The sequence below is a fragment of the Phoca vitulina genome, unplaced genomic scaffold (genome assembly GCF_004348235.1).
Source record: "Phoca vitulina isolate PV1807 unplaced genomic scaffold, GSC_HSeal_1.0 scaffold19, whole genome shotgun sequence".
Classification (NCBI taxonomy): domain Eukaryota; kingdom Metazoa; phylum Chordata; class Mammalia; order Carnivora; family Phocidae; genus Phoca; species Phoca vitulina.
This window is the reverse complement of record NW_022589722.1, coordinates 29691420-29704396: the sequence shown is the minus strand read 5'-3', so window position 1 is coordinate 29704396 and position 12977 is coordinate 29691420. Positions and strand designations below refer to the sequence as shown.

Below are 12977 nucleotides of genomic sequence, written 5' to 3'. Positions count from 1 at the left end.
TTACTATTTCCTCTGCCTAGAAGCCCCTGCCCCAGCTTTTAAAGGGGCTAAGTCCTCATCCTTATCATCAGCTTAAACGCCTCCTCCTTCAGGAAGCCTTCCCTAACTGCATCATCTAAAAGAGGTCGTCTGTAGGATTCCTTAGCACAGCTCTGAAGGTCTTCTGTGCCCCAGTGCCTAGAACAAGGCCTGACACCAAGCGGACTCGATGCATAAATGCAGCTGGCTACTGGGGCGCCTGGGTGGCTCAGTTGGTTAAGCGACTGCCTTCGGCTCAGGTCATGATCCTGGACTCCCGGGATCGAGTCCCACATCGGGCTCCCAGCTCAGCGATGAGCCTGCTTCTCCCTCTGACCTTCTCCCCTCTCATGCTGTTTCTCTCTCTCTCGCTCTCTAATACATAAATAAATAAAATCTTTAAAAAAAAAAAAAAATGCAGCTGGCTACTGTTGCCTAGAGGATGAAGTTCTTCCAGAGAAGAAATGGGCCTTGACGGATGAATAAGAGTTTGCCCGCTAAAGATGTGTGAGAATGTTCCAGGTGAAGGGAACGGCGCGTGCGAAGGTGTTAGGCGTGAGAAGGAGAGGCCCCAGGACGGCAGGAGAGTCGGCGATCAGCTCAGACCCGAGCTGGGGTCCTGCACTTGAATCTTCCCGGGCCAGGATGAACCTGTGAGTATTCACGGCAGCAGCGACTGTGCTGAGGGACCAGGAAGCCAAGCACCCTTTCTCTGCTGACAGATCAGGCAGAAAAGGGGCAGAGCAGGTCGGAAGCAGGAACAAGGGCGCACATGAGCAGGAAAGCGGCGTTGTTCCCAAGAACTTACAAAAATGACAGAAGGTATTAGTGATTATTACTGCTAATATTTATTGAGTAACTGAAGATGCAGCAGACATCGCTCTAAGGGCTTTAACTTTACTGGGGGCAGCCTCTGGGGCAGGTGCTGCTTTCATCCCCACCTGCAGAGGAAGACACAGAGGGGCAGGATCCCATTTCTGCGCCCACCCCCCCAGCCCCGATGGCCCCGTGCGAGCCCGGGGTTTGTGGCTCAGTGGGCCGGGAAGCAGCGGTGCCCACACACCCGCTTGGCTTGGGCAAGTGTGGCGGGCCCGGCGTGGCCCAGGGGTCAGTGTGCTGCCAAGTCCCCGCAGAGATGGCATGCCCAAATGGGGGGCTGAAGAGTGCTTAATAAAGCATTGGCTGGGGCCAGGTTAAGGGAACCCAGAAGAGACGGTGCTGCCCCCCGAGACGGGCTACTCCGAAGCCCAGCGGGGCAGAGGACAGGGAGGACACCAGAGCCCAGAAAGAGATGGCTGGAGCTCTGAGCCGGCCGCCAGCCGGGGGCTGTGGTAGAGGGGGGCACGCCGACCCACGGTGGCCTGGCCGAGGGACAACTAACACCCTGATCTCGTTCACTCTCCCCCACCCTCCTTCCTGCTGGGGCCTCCCACTGGCCAAATCCCAGGGGAAGCCAGCGGCAAGAACGCTCGCCAGGCAGTCGGTGAGGCGAGGGCCGCAGACACCGCGGGGCGGGGTGGGGGGGGGGGTCTCAGGGGCCGTCGGGAAACATCTGGCCCAACGTTGATGCCTCGGGAGACAGCAGCGGCTCGGCAGCCTCCTGGTCAGGGCAGAGGCTACCGGCACTGCGGTGTCATCGGACGAGTCCTTGATGGGGGGGGTCTGTCCCCAGCCTGGGGCTCCAGCCTTCCGGTGGCTCTGGGGTCACCTCATTTCTGGTATTAGACTCCTTCCTGTTCAAGCAACTACGGCGACGCCAGTTATCTGCCACTGGACCTGGGCTAATAAAGGATGTGTTACCAGTCGAGGAAGGCAGATCTTAAGTGAGGGAGTGATGATGGATCCGGTGAGGGAAACTGGAGGGAAATTTCCACCGTGGAAAGTGCGGAATAACGAACTGGCCAGAAGTCACACGGGAACGACGTGGCTCTGGACCAGGCGTCCCTCCGAAGCTGGGTCCTTCCCAGCGGCTGTTTGGGATCCTTAGTATTTTTACAGCACCAAGGCCTCGCTCTGCCAGTTAGCAGTACTTCAAGAGTGAGTTTTAATGCTGCGGACAGGAAAGTTCGAGGCCCCTGAATCCCCCCGTGACTTCTGCAGGGAAGGTTTACAGCACGGCCACCGTCGAGGGTCACCCGGGCCCCTCGTCCTGCAGCGCAAGGGGCACACCATCCCCCCGGAGCGGGCTGTCCAGCCGGCGCCACCGGCCCCCCGTACACCCCGTTCTGCTTTGGACCCGGACAGATAGGCCGACCCGCCCAGCTCGGCTCATTCCTATTGCACATCCGCTGCTGTGACTGCTTTTCCCCCGTGGCTCCCGCCCAGGAACCCCTCGGCCTCAGCCCCCGCGGGGCCCGGCCCCCACACCGGGCTGCACGCCGGCTCCTGGGCCCAAGCACTGGGCTGGCGCGACCGAGGGCCACTAAGCGCATGAAAGCAAAAGCAGACCCAGCCCCGCGCTCTCGAGGTCTTTATTGGAATAAGTAACAGCACACCGTTCACAGCGCACAGCACTCTCCTAACCGAGGCTCTGGGTCCCGGGAGGTCAGGTTCACGGCAGGGCCCACGGCAGACCCGAGCAGCCGCGGCTTCCCGCTGCCGGCCAGGCGGACGGCGCTGGCAACACAGCCAGGGGTTTAGCGGCTTTTATTCGATATCCAGACATCCAAAGGCGCCACTGCTTAAAACAGCTAAAAAGACAATGAAACATGGGCCCGCAAAAGGGGGTGAAAAAAGCATTCAGTTCCTTTAAAACACAGCTCTTTGTCACATCCAATTAGGACATTAGGGCTCTGCGTGCATAAGACCCTGTGGTTGTCACGGGGGAAGCCCAGCTGCAGGCAGCCTCCCCATGGCCAGCAGGGGCCTCCCACAGCCGCTCCAAGGAGGATAAAAGGGGACCATCTCACGGCCCCTGCCTGGGCCCTCGCTCAGGCCCTGCAGACCCTGAGCCGGTGCCACTCGGGTGCAAATGATCTCGCTTTCACTTAGTTCCTGTAGAGGGTGCCCCCCCCGGCCAAAAAACAATGCACTGAAAAGGTGGGTCAATTGAGGAGGAAGGGTTCTAGAACTTTCCGAGATTAAGGGAAGTGGCTTCTGCTGCGCGTTACCCCAAGAAGACGTCCCAGCAGCGCAGACCTGAAACTCACAGCTATGGTCGCTAAGCCAGGAGGGCTGATCACAGGAGAAGAGGCCGCCCCCAGAGTTCACCCTGCTCTCTGCCTCACGACTGCGCCCCCCACGCAGATGCCCAGGCCTCTCGTTGAACTCTGATTCAGAGCGGACAGTGAAGGGAGGGAAGGAGATGCATTCAGTGCAGGGAACCAACTTGAATAAAGCCAGTTTGGATGACAGATCACCTGCTCTGCTGGAACCTTGGCCTTAGAGAGTCGGCACCATGACACAGTTGGCCCATATCTAGGGATCCCTTTTACCAGAAACACAGAGGGCTTGAAGCGCATGCACTCCCTGCCTCCCTTTCTAGGTGCGGAGCCCGCCGGAGCTGCCCACCTGCGCTGAAAACCCCGAGGCTGCATTCTCTCCAAATATCAGCCCCCCCCTTCGGCCCCCGGGACCCCTGGGGATGGGCACAGCCTGGCCAGGCCCGCCTGTGAAAGCCAGGGGACCGGCCTCTGCAGCTCCGGCGGCCGGCAGGGATCCTACGCATGTAATGAAGTCGGCACAGAACGTTCCAGCCTTGGTTCTTCTGTCAGTGTGGCCCTTTAATGTCGCCGCGTCCCGCAGGAGACACTGTAATACTGTTTTAATTATTTCTGTCCCCTGCTGGGAAACCACCTCCATCAGACTCGCAGTGGCAGAGCTGAGACAGGGGACAGGGGAATCAGCGTTTCCTGAGTCGTGAGCGCCGGCGTCCGATTTAATATTAACAACCAGCACGACCGCTCCGATCAACAGCAGGAAGGTGAAAATCGGAGATGAGAAAGGCCTGTCCTGAGAGCTGAGAGCCCAGGAAGGAGGCTGCCGTGTGTGTGTGTGTGGGGGGGGGGGGGTGACACAGGGCAGGCCCCCCCACCCCGTTTCTCTCTTGAGCCTAAGTGAGCGGGGGAGGGGGTGAACAGCGTTCCTTTCAGGGGTGCCCAGCAGGGGATGCCAGCAGGGTTGAAAGCCACACTGGGGAGGAGGGGGGTAAAGACGTCATATTCCCCCAATCAGGCCTGAACTGTGTCCCCCAGAATCCATATGTTGAAGCTCTAATCCCAAGTACCTCAAAATGTCACTGTATTTGGAGATGGGGTCTTTACAGAGATCGGTATGTTACAATGAGGTCACAAGAGTGGCCCTCATCCATTATGACGGGTGTCCTTGTAAGAGGAAGTTAGGATGCAGACGGGTACAGAGGGAGGGCCACGTGAGGCCACGGGGAAGGGAGGCCATCTGCAAGCCGGGAGAGGGGCCTCAGGAGGGGCCGGCTCTGCCTTGGTGCTGGATTTCTGGCCTCCGGAGCTGGGGGACCACCCGTTCCTGCTGTCTAAGTCCCCGCCTGTGGCCCCTTGTTAACGGCGGCCCCTGCAAACTGAGAGACTCCGCTTTTTATAAAAGTTTAAAAATGCATCTATTCCCAAACAGGGCCTCTGAGATGTATCAAGCAACACTTTAGATCCGGCTCCCGACCTAGCCCACTTGGCCGTCACCAAAAAAAAAAATCAGAAATCGCTTCAGCGAATCCTGCCTCCTGCGCGGTGGCAGCTGAGGGTCACCCGGGTCTTAGATGTTTGTGCCAAAGGTAAAGGAGAAACACCGGCTGGTCAAGCAGCAGAATGTGGGGCGGGCCCTCCTGTCCCATCAAAAGCCCCTGGGACTTTAGAGGGACTTTTTTAAAACTACAAAACGCTTTTTACTAAAAAGGCCTCGCTTCCAAGGAGATTCCCCCGCCACAGTCAGGCTGACTCACGGCTCCTCAGAGCTGTGGGTGCTGTTCTGATCACCCATGGCCGTGGCCGTTAACTGCTCCATGGAAAGGCTTGCAGGGCACCCCCCCACAGGCTGAGGGGTGGGGGGGGATCAGGGCCGACACGTGTCTCAGCACTTGTGGGGCCACATGCCAGCACTGGGGTGCAGAATCCTGCCTTTCAAAGGATCCTGCCCACTGCGGGCTACACAGGGGAGCTTAAAAGCAATAACCCGAAGAGGCTGGTTGGCGTGGGGGAGGGGTGGGGTGGGGACCAAGGCTGGCGGGCCTCCCGGCCCTGCAGGGTCTCCGCTGCTCGCTGCTCTCACTCCAGGTGCTTGTACTTGGTGAAAAGGTTGTAAAGAACCCTCAGGGTGGATTTGAGATCCAGGTTCACCACATCTGCGGAAGGAAACGGAGACGCCGTTGGCGGGGCGAGAGCACTTGGGCCCTGGTGCTGGGGCGCGGGAGGCACGGGGCACCTGTCACGTCCACAGCAGAGTGCTTCAGTTTGAAAACTGATAGCCACCCCACCCCGGACGCCCTGGGCAGCGCCATCCCGGGACACTGGCTGCTATGAGAGGCCCCAGGCCACCAGCCCTCTCCCCGAGCACCTGGGATGCTCCTGCATCCCTTGTAGGACCCGCATCGGGCAAGTCTGGGGACCAGTGGTGCCTATGGATGTGGGGTCTCCAACAGCCAAGGACGTTTACTGGGGTCCAACACCCACGGGCCAACCTGTACCAGGACAGAGAGCGGGCCCTCTGGGGCAGGGCGGGGTGGGAGCTGCTGTTCCCTCCTGCCCCCTCAAGGGCAAGCAATGCTATGTGGTGTGGCCCATGGCAGGACCCTCAGGGGACCCAATAGCCCAGGAAGTCCAGGCTGCCTTCTTCGGTGGGAAGGGCACCTGGGTCTTCTTCTCACTTGCCCTGTGACCTCAGACAAGTGACCTCCCTGCTCTGGGTCTTAGTCTGTTTGCCTATAAAACTGGCACATCGGATCAGATGATGCCCAAGGCCCTTCTCGGGCCACAGAAAGATCGTGATCTTGCTTTCCCCCTGCAGGTACTCAACCCCAGAGCAAGAAATAGCATCTCTTCCAGAGGAAGGCTGGCTGAGCGGTTGCCATGAACCAACAACTGTCCTTATACCGAGGCCCAGAGTGTCTCCAATCTCAGCTTGTCAGAGCAGGGGGGAAGCACGGAGAGCCGGCACAACCCTCTTTCCTGCCTTCCCTTTGCAAACGAGACGAAGACTCACCGAGGAGAAACAGCCTGCCGGCCAGTTTACCCCCACAATGAACTCGAGGGTTCACACATGCACCCGGGGCTCCCAGAGTCTCCCAGGCCTGAGGCTTCAGCCCCAGCCACCCCCCCACCCCCCCGGGCCGGCCAACACTGCAGTGGGAGGAGACCAGTAGCTACCGAACCAGAGGCAGCCGGCAGGACCGATGCCCTCTGTGAATGGGCAGGTCTGAGGAAGGGGCAGCAGGGGGCTAAGCCAGGCCTGCTCCTGGTTCCCCAGCCTCCCTGCCCTGGTGGTCCCACCACCGGCTGCCCACGCCTCCCCGCTGCGGCTCGGACCCACACGTGGCATGACCGTGCCTCATCCCTGCAGGGACATCAACCCAACACTCATCAAACTGCGGCAAGCCTTTAATATCCTTGCAAGGCATGAAACAGCATCTCTAGCCTGAGCCCGGCACCTGCAGGGGCGCGCAGACCCCGAGGCTCGTGGGCAGAGGTCATGTCCTCCAAGTCAAGCAGTTACTAAAGCCCAGCATTGGTGGTCCCGCCAGCACAGTCCTCCTGGTCCCTGAAGCTAAGGGCACGGGGGGCACGGGAGCTGGGGTTGGTGGGGCTGGGGCGGGGCACTACCTTCAGGGCGAGCCTTGGGTGTCTTGAGCCCTCCGTCCAGCATCAGCTCAAAGGCAAACGCCACGTTGTGGACCTGCCAAGGAAGCAAGAGTAGAATTGGCACATTCCCAGACCCAAGCGGCGCCACGCAGGGCACGGGGTGGGCAGGGGCGTCGGGAGAAGACGTTCACTAGATGGTCCTTACTCCCCTCACCAGAGATCAGGGGGCAGCTCAGAGATGCAGGGCTGAAGGCACAAAGCTTGCCCTAGAGGGCTCCGGGGCCTCCAAGTGTCTGCTTTGTCATAGGCCACACGATGAGAAGTGACCGTGACCCTGTCCCTTTTACAGACGAGGAAGCCAAGGCTCAGAGAGGACAAGCCACTTCCCAGAGGCACCCAGCGCTATGCACCATCCCCAGCACAGAGCGGCCACCCACCATGTGCTGGGAGGGCCTCCCAGAGCTGCGTGTGCATCACTGTGGGCAGGACATCGCTCTCGGGGCAGTGGTGGCCCAGGCACCGGGCAGACACTGGGGACCCTGCCGGAACAGAAGTCAGCCCAATGGTGGCTGCAGGGGGCAGGCAGCAGGGCCCTGGTCCTGGCCTCAACTTGCTAGATGTCACAGAAGGTGGACACCCCACCCTCAACCCCCACATGGCTTCTCCCTGAAATGAAAGGTACCACTCAGCCCACGAGGATGCTGGAAGCTTGTATTCCACTAACAACTTCTGAAGAGGTTTAAAATAACACCTCCTCTGCTGCATTCATCCACCTGAATCACAGAGATGCCGGGTGATCAACCAAATCACAGCCAACCATCTGGGAGCAAAGGCTGTTAGGGGGTAGGATGGGGGGGGCACCAAAAATAAAATAAATCATAGAGTCAGAGCTAGAGAGGACCCCGGGGCTCTTGGTAATCACATATCCTTTCAACAGTAATATCTTCATGATTTCAGGGTAAATGAGCCAGAAACATGATCATTTTACTTATAGTTTAATAATTAACCAGGAAAACGATGTTTGACAAAATAACCCGCTGTTGGTCAAAATCCCAGCAGCTCAGGGACCGCGCAGTGGCCTCCAGGACCCTCGGCAGCACCAGCACTGGGCAGGTGGTGCTCGGAGGGGCCCCGTGTGGGGACGGACCCTGCAGGCCCCTCACACCAGGGCTGGACGGGGCTGCACATGACCAGATGCAGGGGGCCCGGAGGACCCTGGGCCATTCCCGAGGCCCTCTGGAAAAGGCCAAGCAGGGTGTCAGACGTCCAGGTGTACAGAGCCCGTCCAGCCCAGAGGAAGGGCCATGGGGTGCGCCAAGGCCACTTTTCGGAGGAGGCCCCAGGGCTGAGACGAGTTAGGACAGGGAGAGACGGCTCCTCAAAAGTGCTCGGCGCTGAGCAGGTCGGCCTCCTGAAACCCCACGCCTGCCCCACACCAAGAACAGCTCTCGCCCAGACCCACCTCTCCGTAGTGCAAGACTTCCTTCTGCTTCCTTCTCAGTCTGAGGAAACCACCCGACAGGAAGTCACTACCACCCTGCTCTCGTCCCAGCCACGTCCTCACCTCCACCGACCCCTCATGCCTGCAGAGAAGCCACCCCTGAGCCCAGGCCCCCAGGACAGGGCAGACAGAGCAGCAAACAGCTCCCCAGACCCGAGGGGACCAGGCCACACGCCGTGCCCCAAAGCCCCATGCCACCACTGGGAGCCAGCCACACAGCCAGGACACCCTGAAATCCTTTCCCTCTGCAAGTCAAGGGATTTTTGAAAACCTGGCCAGGTGACAGAAGAATAGAAGGTTCTAGAATAGGAGGGGGCTCCTCCACCTCTGCCCTGCTGAATGTGGGAGATCGGGTTGTCTCTCGGTCCTTCTGAGATCCCGTTTCCTCGTCCCGAGGGAGGGAATCAGGTGAGGGGATAGAAGGGAAAGCACTTTGAGAATGTGAAGCCCTTTCTTGTATTTGCCGGTAAGAACCTCAGTCTCCAGGACACACTCCACTCCCCAGAGAGAGGGACGCTGTGGAATCTTCCAGAAAGATGATCGATGGGCACAAGGTACTCAGCAAAGTGGCTCCCATGGAGTAAGATTATAAAACAAAAAGCCACGGGTCGTATCCACATCTCAGAAAGCTCAAAGGGTGCCGTGTGTCTGTGTGCAGGAACCTAGGGGGTCTGGTCTCATTTTTTAAAAATCTAGTGCAATTGTTTTAAAAAACATAGGTCATCGCTCCCCTGGGGGACAGCAGCCCCTGATACGTGTCCGATTTCGCTCATCAAACCTTAGTGCCCTCCCTCGGGAAACGCAGAGCTGCTGTAGATTCCCAGCATCGGGGCAAACGCGCCCCACACAGCCTGGTCCCCCAGGGGATACCCAGTGCGAGGTCCCCTGCAGCCACCACGGCCCGAGAGCTCGGCTGCGGGGCCCGGCCTGGAGCGAGCTCAGGTCTGTGCAGCAGGGAAACGCCACTGCCCGTGAACTGGTCATGAGCTAATACATATGACGAGCTCACAAAGAACTTGCCAGTAGCTGCCATGATGACCATCACTCCCCACGGGGGGCAGGGAGAGAATCCAGGAAGCTGGGTAAGAATGCACTGGAATTGGGCGCCTGGGTGGCTCAGTTGGTTGAGCGACTGCCTTCGGCTCAGGTCATGATCCTGGAGTCCCGGGATCGAGTCCCGCATCGGGCTCCCTGCTCAGCGGGGAGTCTGCTTCTCCCTCTGATCCTCCCCCATCTCATGCTCTCTCTCTCTGTCTCATTCTCTCTCTCAAATAAATAAATAAAATCTTTAAAAAAAAAAAAAAAAAGAAAGAAAAAAAAAGAATGCACTGGAATTCCAGCATCCTCCCTGAGCAGAGCCACCCCTTCATGAGCGTGAACGGGCTCCCAGCATGCTGGACGCTGCCCCTAAAACAGCCTTTCCTTCAGGGCTCTCGGGCGGAGGCGAAGCAAAGGCGGACGGTCCTTTGGGCCTCTCACACCTCCCAGGCCAGGGCGGCAACCCACAAAAACTTTCACCCCTGTTGCAAAGGGAATTAAGGCCAGGCCCGGAGAGAAGGCTCCCCTACCCTGCCATGTGCACAGTCTCATCTTGGGAAAAAAAAAAAAAAAAACCAGTTCCGGCCCCTTGGCTCGATTCACCGTTCCTGCCGGCATCATTATTAATTTGAACAAAGGAAATCTCTCTCCCCCAACAATGCTTCTGCAACCAGCCCCGTCGGGCCTGGAAACGCACGAGCCTCTTCCCTACATCATCTGTGTTCTCATTTCCAGAACAACAGCACAGGCACCCTTGTTTCCTGATGGAGTTCTGCTTGCTCCCCTCTGGCCCGTGCTCTCTCCATTCGCCCTGGCTCACCCGTGCCAGGCCCTCTCTAATCTGTTCTGATTCCATCTCAGCAGGCGAGGCAGGAACAACATTTGGCCGCCAGTGAACAGCCTGGAAGGTGCTAGAAGTATGCAGATTGATAAACACTGGCCCCGTTACCGGATGTTTCCCGGGCTGCCACCACCTGCAGCATTGTCTGCCTCTCTGACTCACGGGTCTGGCACTTTGGGAAAATCCAATGACAGATGCCCGTGAGTCCGAAGCAATATGGACAGTGCAAAAGCCAAGTTTCTAAAGGCAATGCGCTAACTACAGTCTGGACAGGCTGCATTCCGGGCAGCCCTGAGCAGCAGGCCAAACACCCAGGCACAGACAGGGACACGGGGGGCTCAGCAACTCGAATCCAAAGGTTAGGCCCTTTGACCCCAACAATCCTCTGTGGGGGATCTCCCCTAGAAAACAATCCACAGGAATAGAGATAGATATACAGACAGAGAGATCGATCGATAGATAGATGGACTCGAGAAGATGCCCTATTATTTTAATGGGGAAAAAAAAAAAACCAGAAACAAGTTAATTGTCCAAGAGTGGGGGGAACAGGGAGACAGTGGTGTCAGGCCACGGGACTCTGAGCCACCACTGAGGACAGCACTTGGGGAGGTTGGAAGCAGCTGGGAAAACCAGAGGTGACATATGCATGGCATCCACAGCGGAAGGATCTGCAAGTTTACAACATCCGACCACCATGATTAAAAATGACACCGTCCCATGGGAAAGACCCCGAAGAGAACACGGCACACGGTGCTCGGGTGTGTCTGGCACTGCTGATGGGTTTACTTCTATGACTGAGGGTTGGGTTATGTCTCATTGCAGTACCATTTTGGGGACAGCTTTATTTTTTTTGAAGATTCCAGCTAGACTCCAAAAAGAGCCACGGGGGGCAGGTCTAGGCTGTGCGCTTTAGCGAGCACGTCCGGGGCTGCTCTGAGGATGGAGACCACACACGTACCTTCTGGTCGAAGCTGTCTGGGGTCAGGTAGAAGTTGTGCAGGGGGACGAAGTAGTCCTCCAGAAGGCCCATGAGCAGAACCAGGTAGACGCCATCTGCAAACTACAGAGAAACACGTGGCGATGTTTCTGGGCTGTCCAGGGAGGTGGTGAATGTTCTGCATTCATTCCAAAGAAGGAAAATGTTTTAAAGTATGAAATCCATGCCTCGCTCAGGCATGAACCTGTAATTAGGTGAAGGACCCGGGTGCAGAGCATCTCGCTCAGGACTGGATGTGGCCACGCATGTGTTTGGGGTTGAAGCGCATCCACGTGAATAGGGCCACGGCTCTGGGAGCAGGCAGCCTGGCCACAAGGCCCGTCCCCCCACTATTGACCTCGAGGTAACACTGGCTCCCATCTCTCAGGGTTGGCATGAGGACCCAGCATATAGTGAGCACCCCATCGGTGTCGGCTTCTGGAATGATCCATCCATGCATGACCTGCAGGGTGCCTATGGTTTGGTTTGGGTTCTGCTGCCCTGTTCCACCTGCTCACCTTGTCAGCTGTCTGAGCACCTTCTTCTAGCTATGCTCACAGTGCCAGACACTTTCCTCTGCTTGAGCCCTGGTGACCATGAGCCTTTGTCCATCTAGATGAGCCTCTAGTGTCCATCCCAGCTGGGCCCCGAACACCGGGCTGCGCTGGGCGTAGGGAAAGGCCTGCAGGCTACAGCCCTCAATCCGGACCCCTCTCCCTGCCACCAGCCCAGCAGCACCATCCATCCACAGGAGGGGGACCAGGAATCTAGAACAAAAGGCCCCACTCTTTGGCAGACAGCCCTCCCCCACCCCCAATTAGCCAGGGAACAATTACTCCTTTTAAAGATAAAGCCATGGAGACCAATGAAGGCCCCACAGAGCACAGACATGGCATCTCTGAGGGGCCGAGACTTGCTGGGGTCCACTGCACGGCCAGTACTTGGGAGGACCCCAGCCTCCAGAGGTCTGAAACTGTGCCATCCAACATGACCGCCACTGGCCACATGCACCTATTGAAATTAGACATTTTTTTGTTTGAATGTTGCTGGTTTATTTTTCCTGTGGTAAAATATATATAACATGAAGTCTACCATTTTACCCATTTTAAAATATCCAGGTCATTGGCATGAAGTCCATTCAAACTGTGTGCAACCATCCATCCATCCATCCATCCAACCAACCATCCATTCTAGCACTCACATCATTTTGCAAAACCGAAACTCTGTGCCCATTAAACACCAACTCCCCCTCCCCCTCCCCCAGCCCTTGGCACCCACCACTCTGCTCTCTGTCTCTGTGAATTTGCCACAAGATTTATCCTTTTGTGTCTGGCGTATGCTGACTTTTTTTTTTTTTAGTCGTGATAAAACATACATAAAATGTACCATATTAATCATTTTTAAGCATAGAGTTCAGTCTTAAGTACATTCACACTATTATGTAACCAAGTTCCAGAACTCTTAAACTGAAAAAATGTCTAAATTAACGAAAATACAAAATTCCGTTCCTGTCGCACCAGCCACATTTCAGGTGCTCAGCGACCACCTGAGGCAGGCGGCCCCTCCATCACTAAAAGGAAGCTCTCTTGGCCGGCGTGGACCCCTGGTCTGGAAGAGCGCCATGCAGGACAGCAGGACAGCCGTGAGGGGCTGGGCACCCAGGAGCCCTTCAGCTCCGGAGACGGATGAGCCGAAGGAGGACTTTACTGAAAATAGCAGCTCCCTCCACCACCCTAGGCAGGCCACCAAGGCCTCCGATTTAAAGATGAAAAGTCCAAATCACAAGTGTCCAGTATCACCACGTTGAAAGGGGAAGGGGAGCGAAGACACAAAGCGCAA

The 12977-nt window shown here is 57.2% G+C and overlaps 1 protein-coding gene across 2 annotated transcripts in view; it reads right to left on the bottom strand.

The window, feature by feature from the left end:
• Nucleotides 1-2477: 2477 nt before the first annotated feature.
• The window catches only part of PARVB (parvin beta), a 96382-nt gene continuing 85882 nt past the window's right edge, over nucleotides 2478-12977 (bottom strand). For both annotated transcript variants that reach the window (XM_032416518.1, XM_032416517.1), the window contains 3 exons: nucleotides 11121-11222; nucleotides 6804-6876; nucleotides 2478-5329 (listed from right to left, as the gene is read on the bottom strand). In XM_032416518.1, coding sequence (XP_032272409.1) covers nucleotides 5253-5329; nucleotides 6804-6876; nucleotides 11121-11222 — 252 coding nt within the window. In that variant the 3' untranslated portion in view covers nucleotides 2478-5252. The remainder of the gene's footprint in view (nucleotides 5330-6803; nucleotides 6877-11120; nucleotides 11223-12977) is intronic.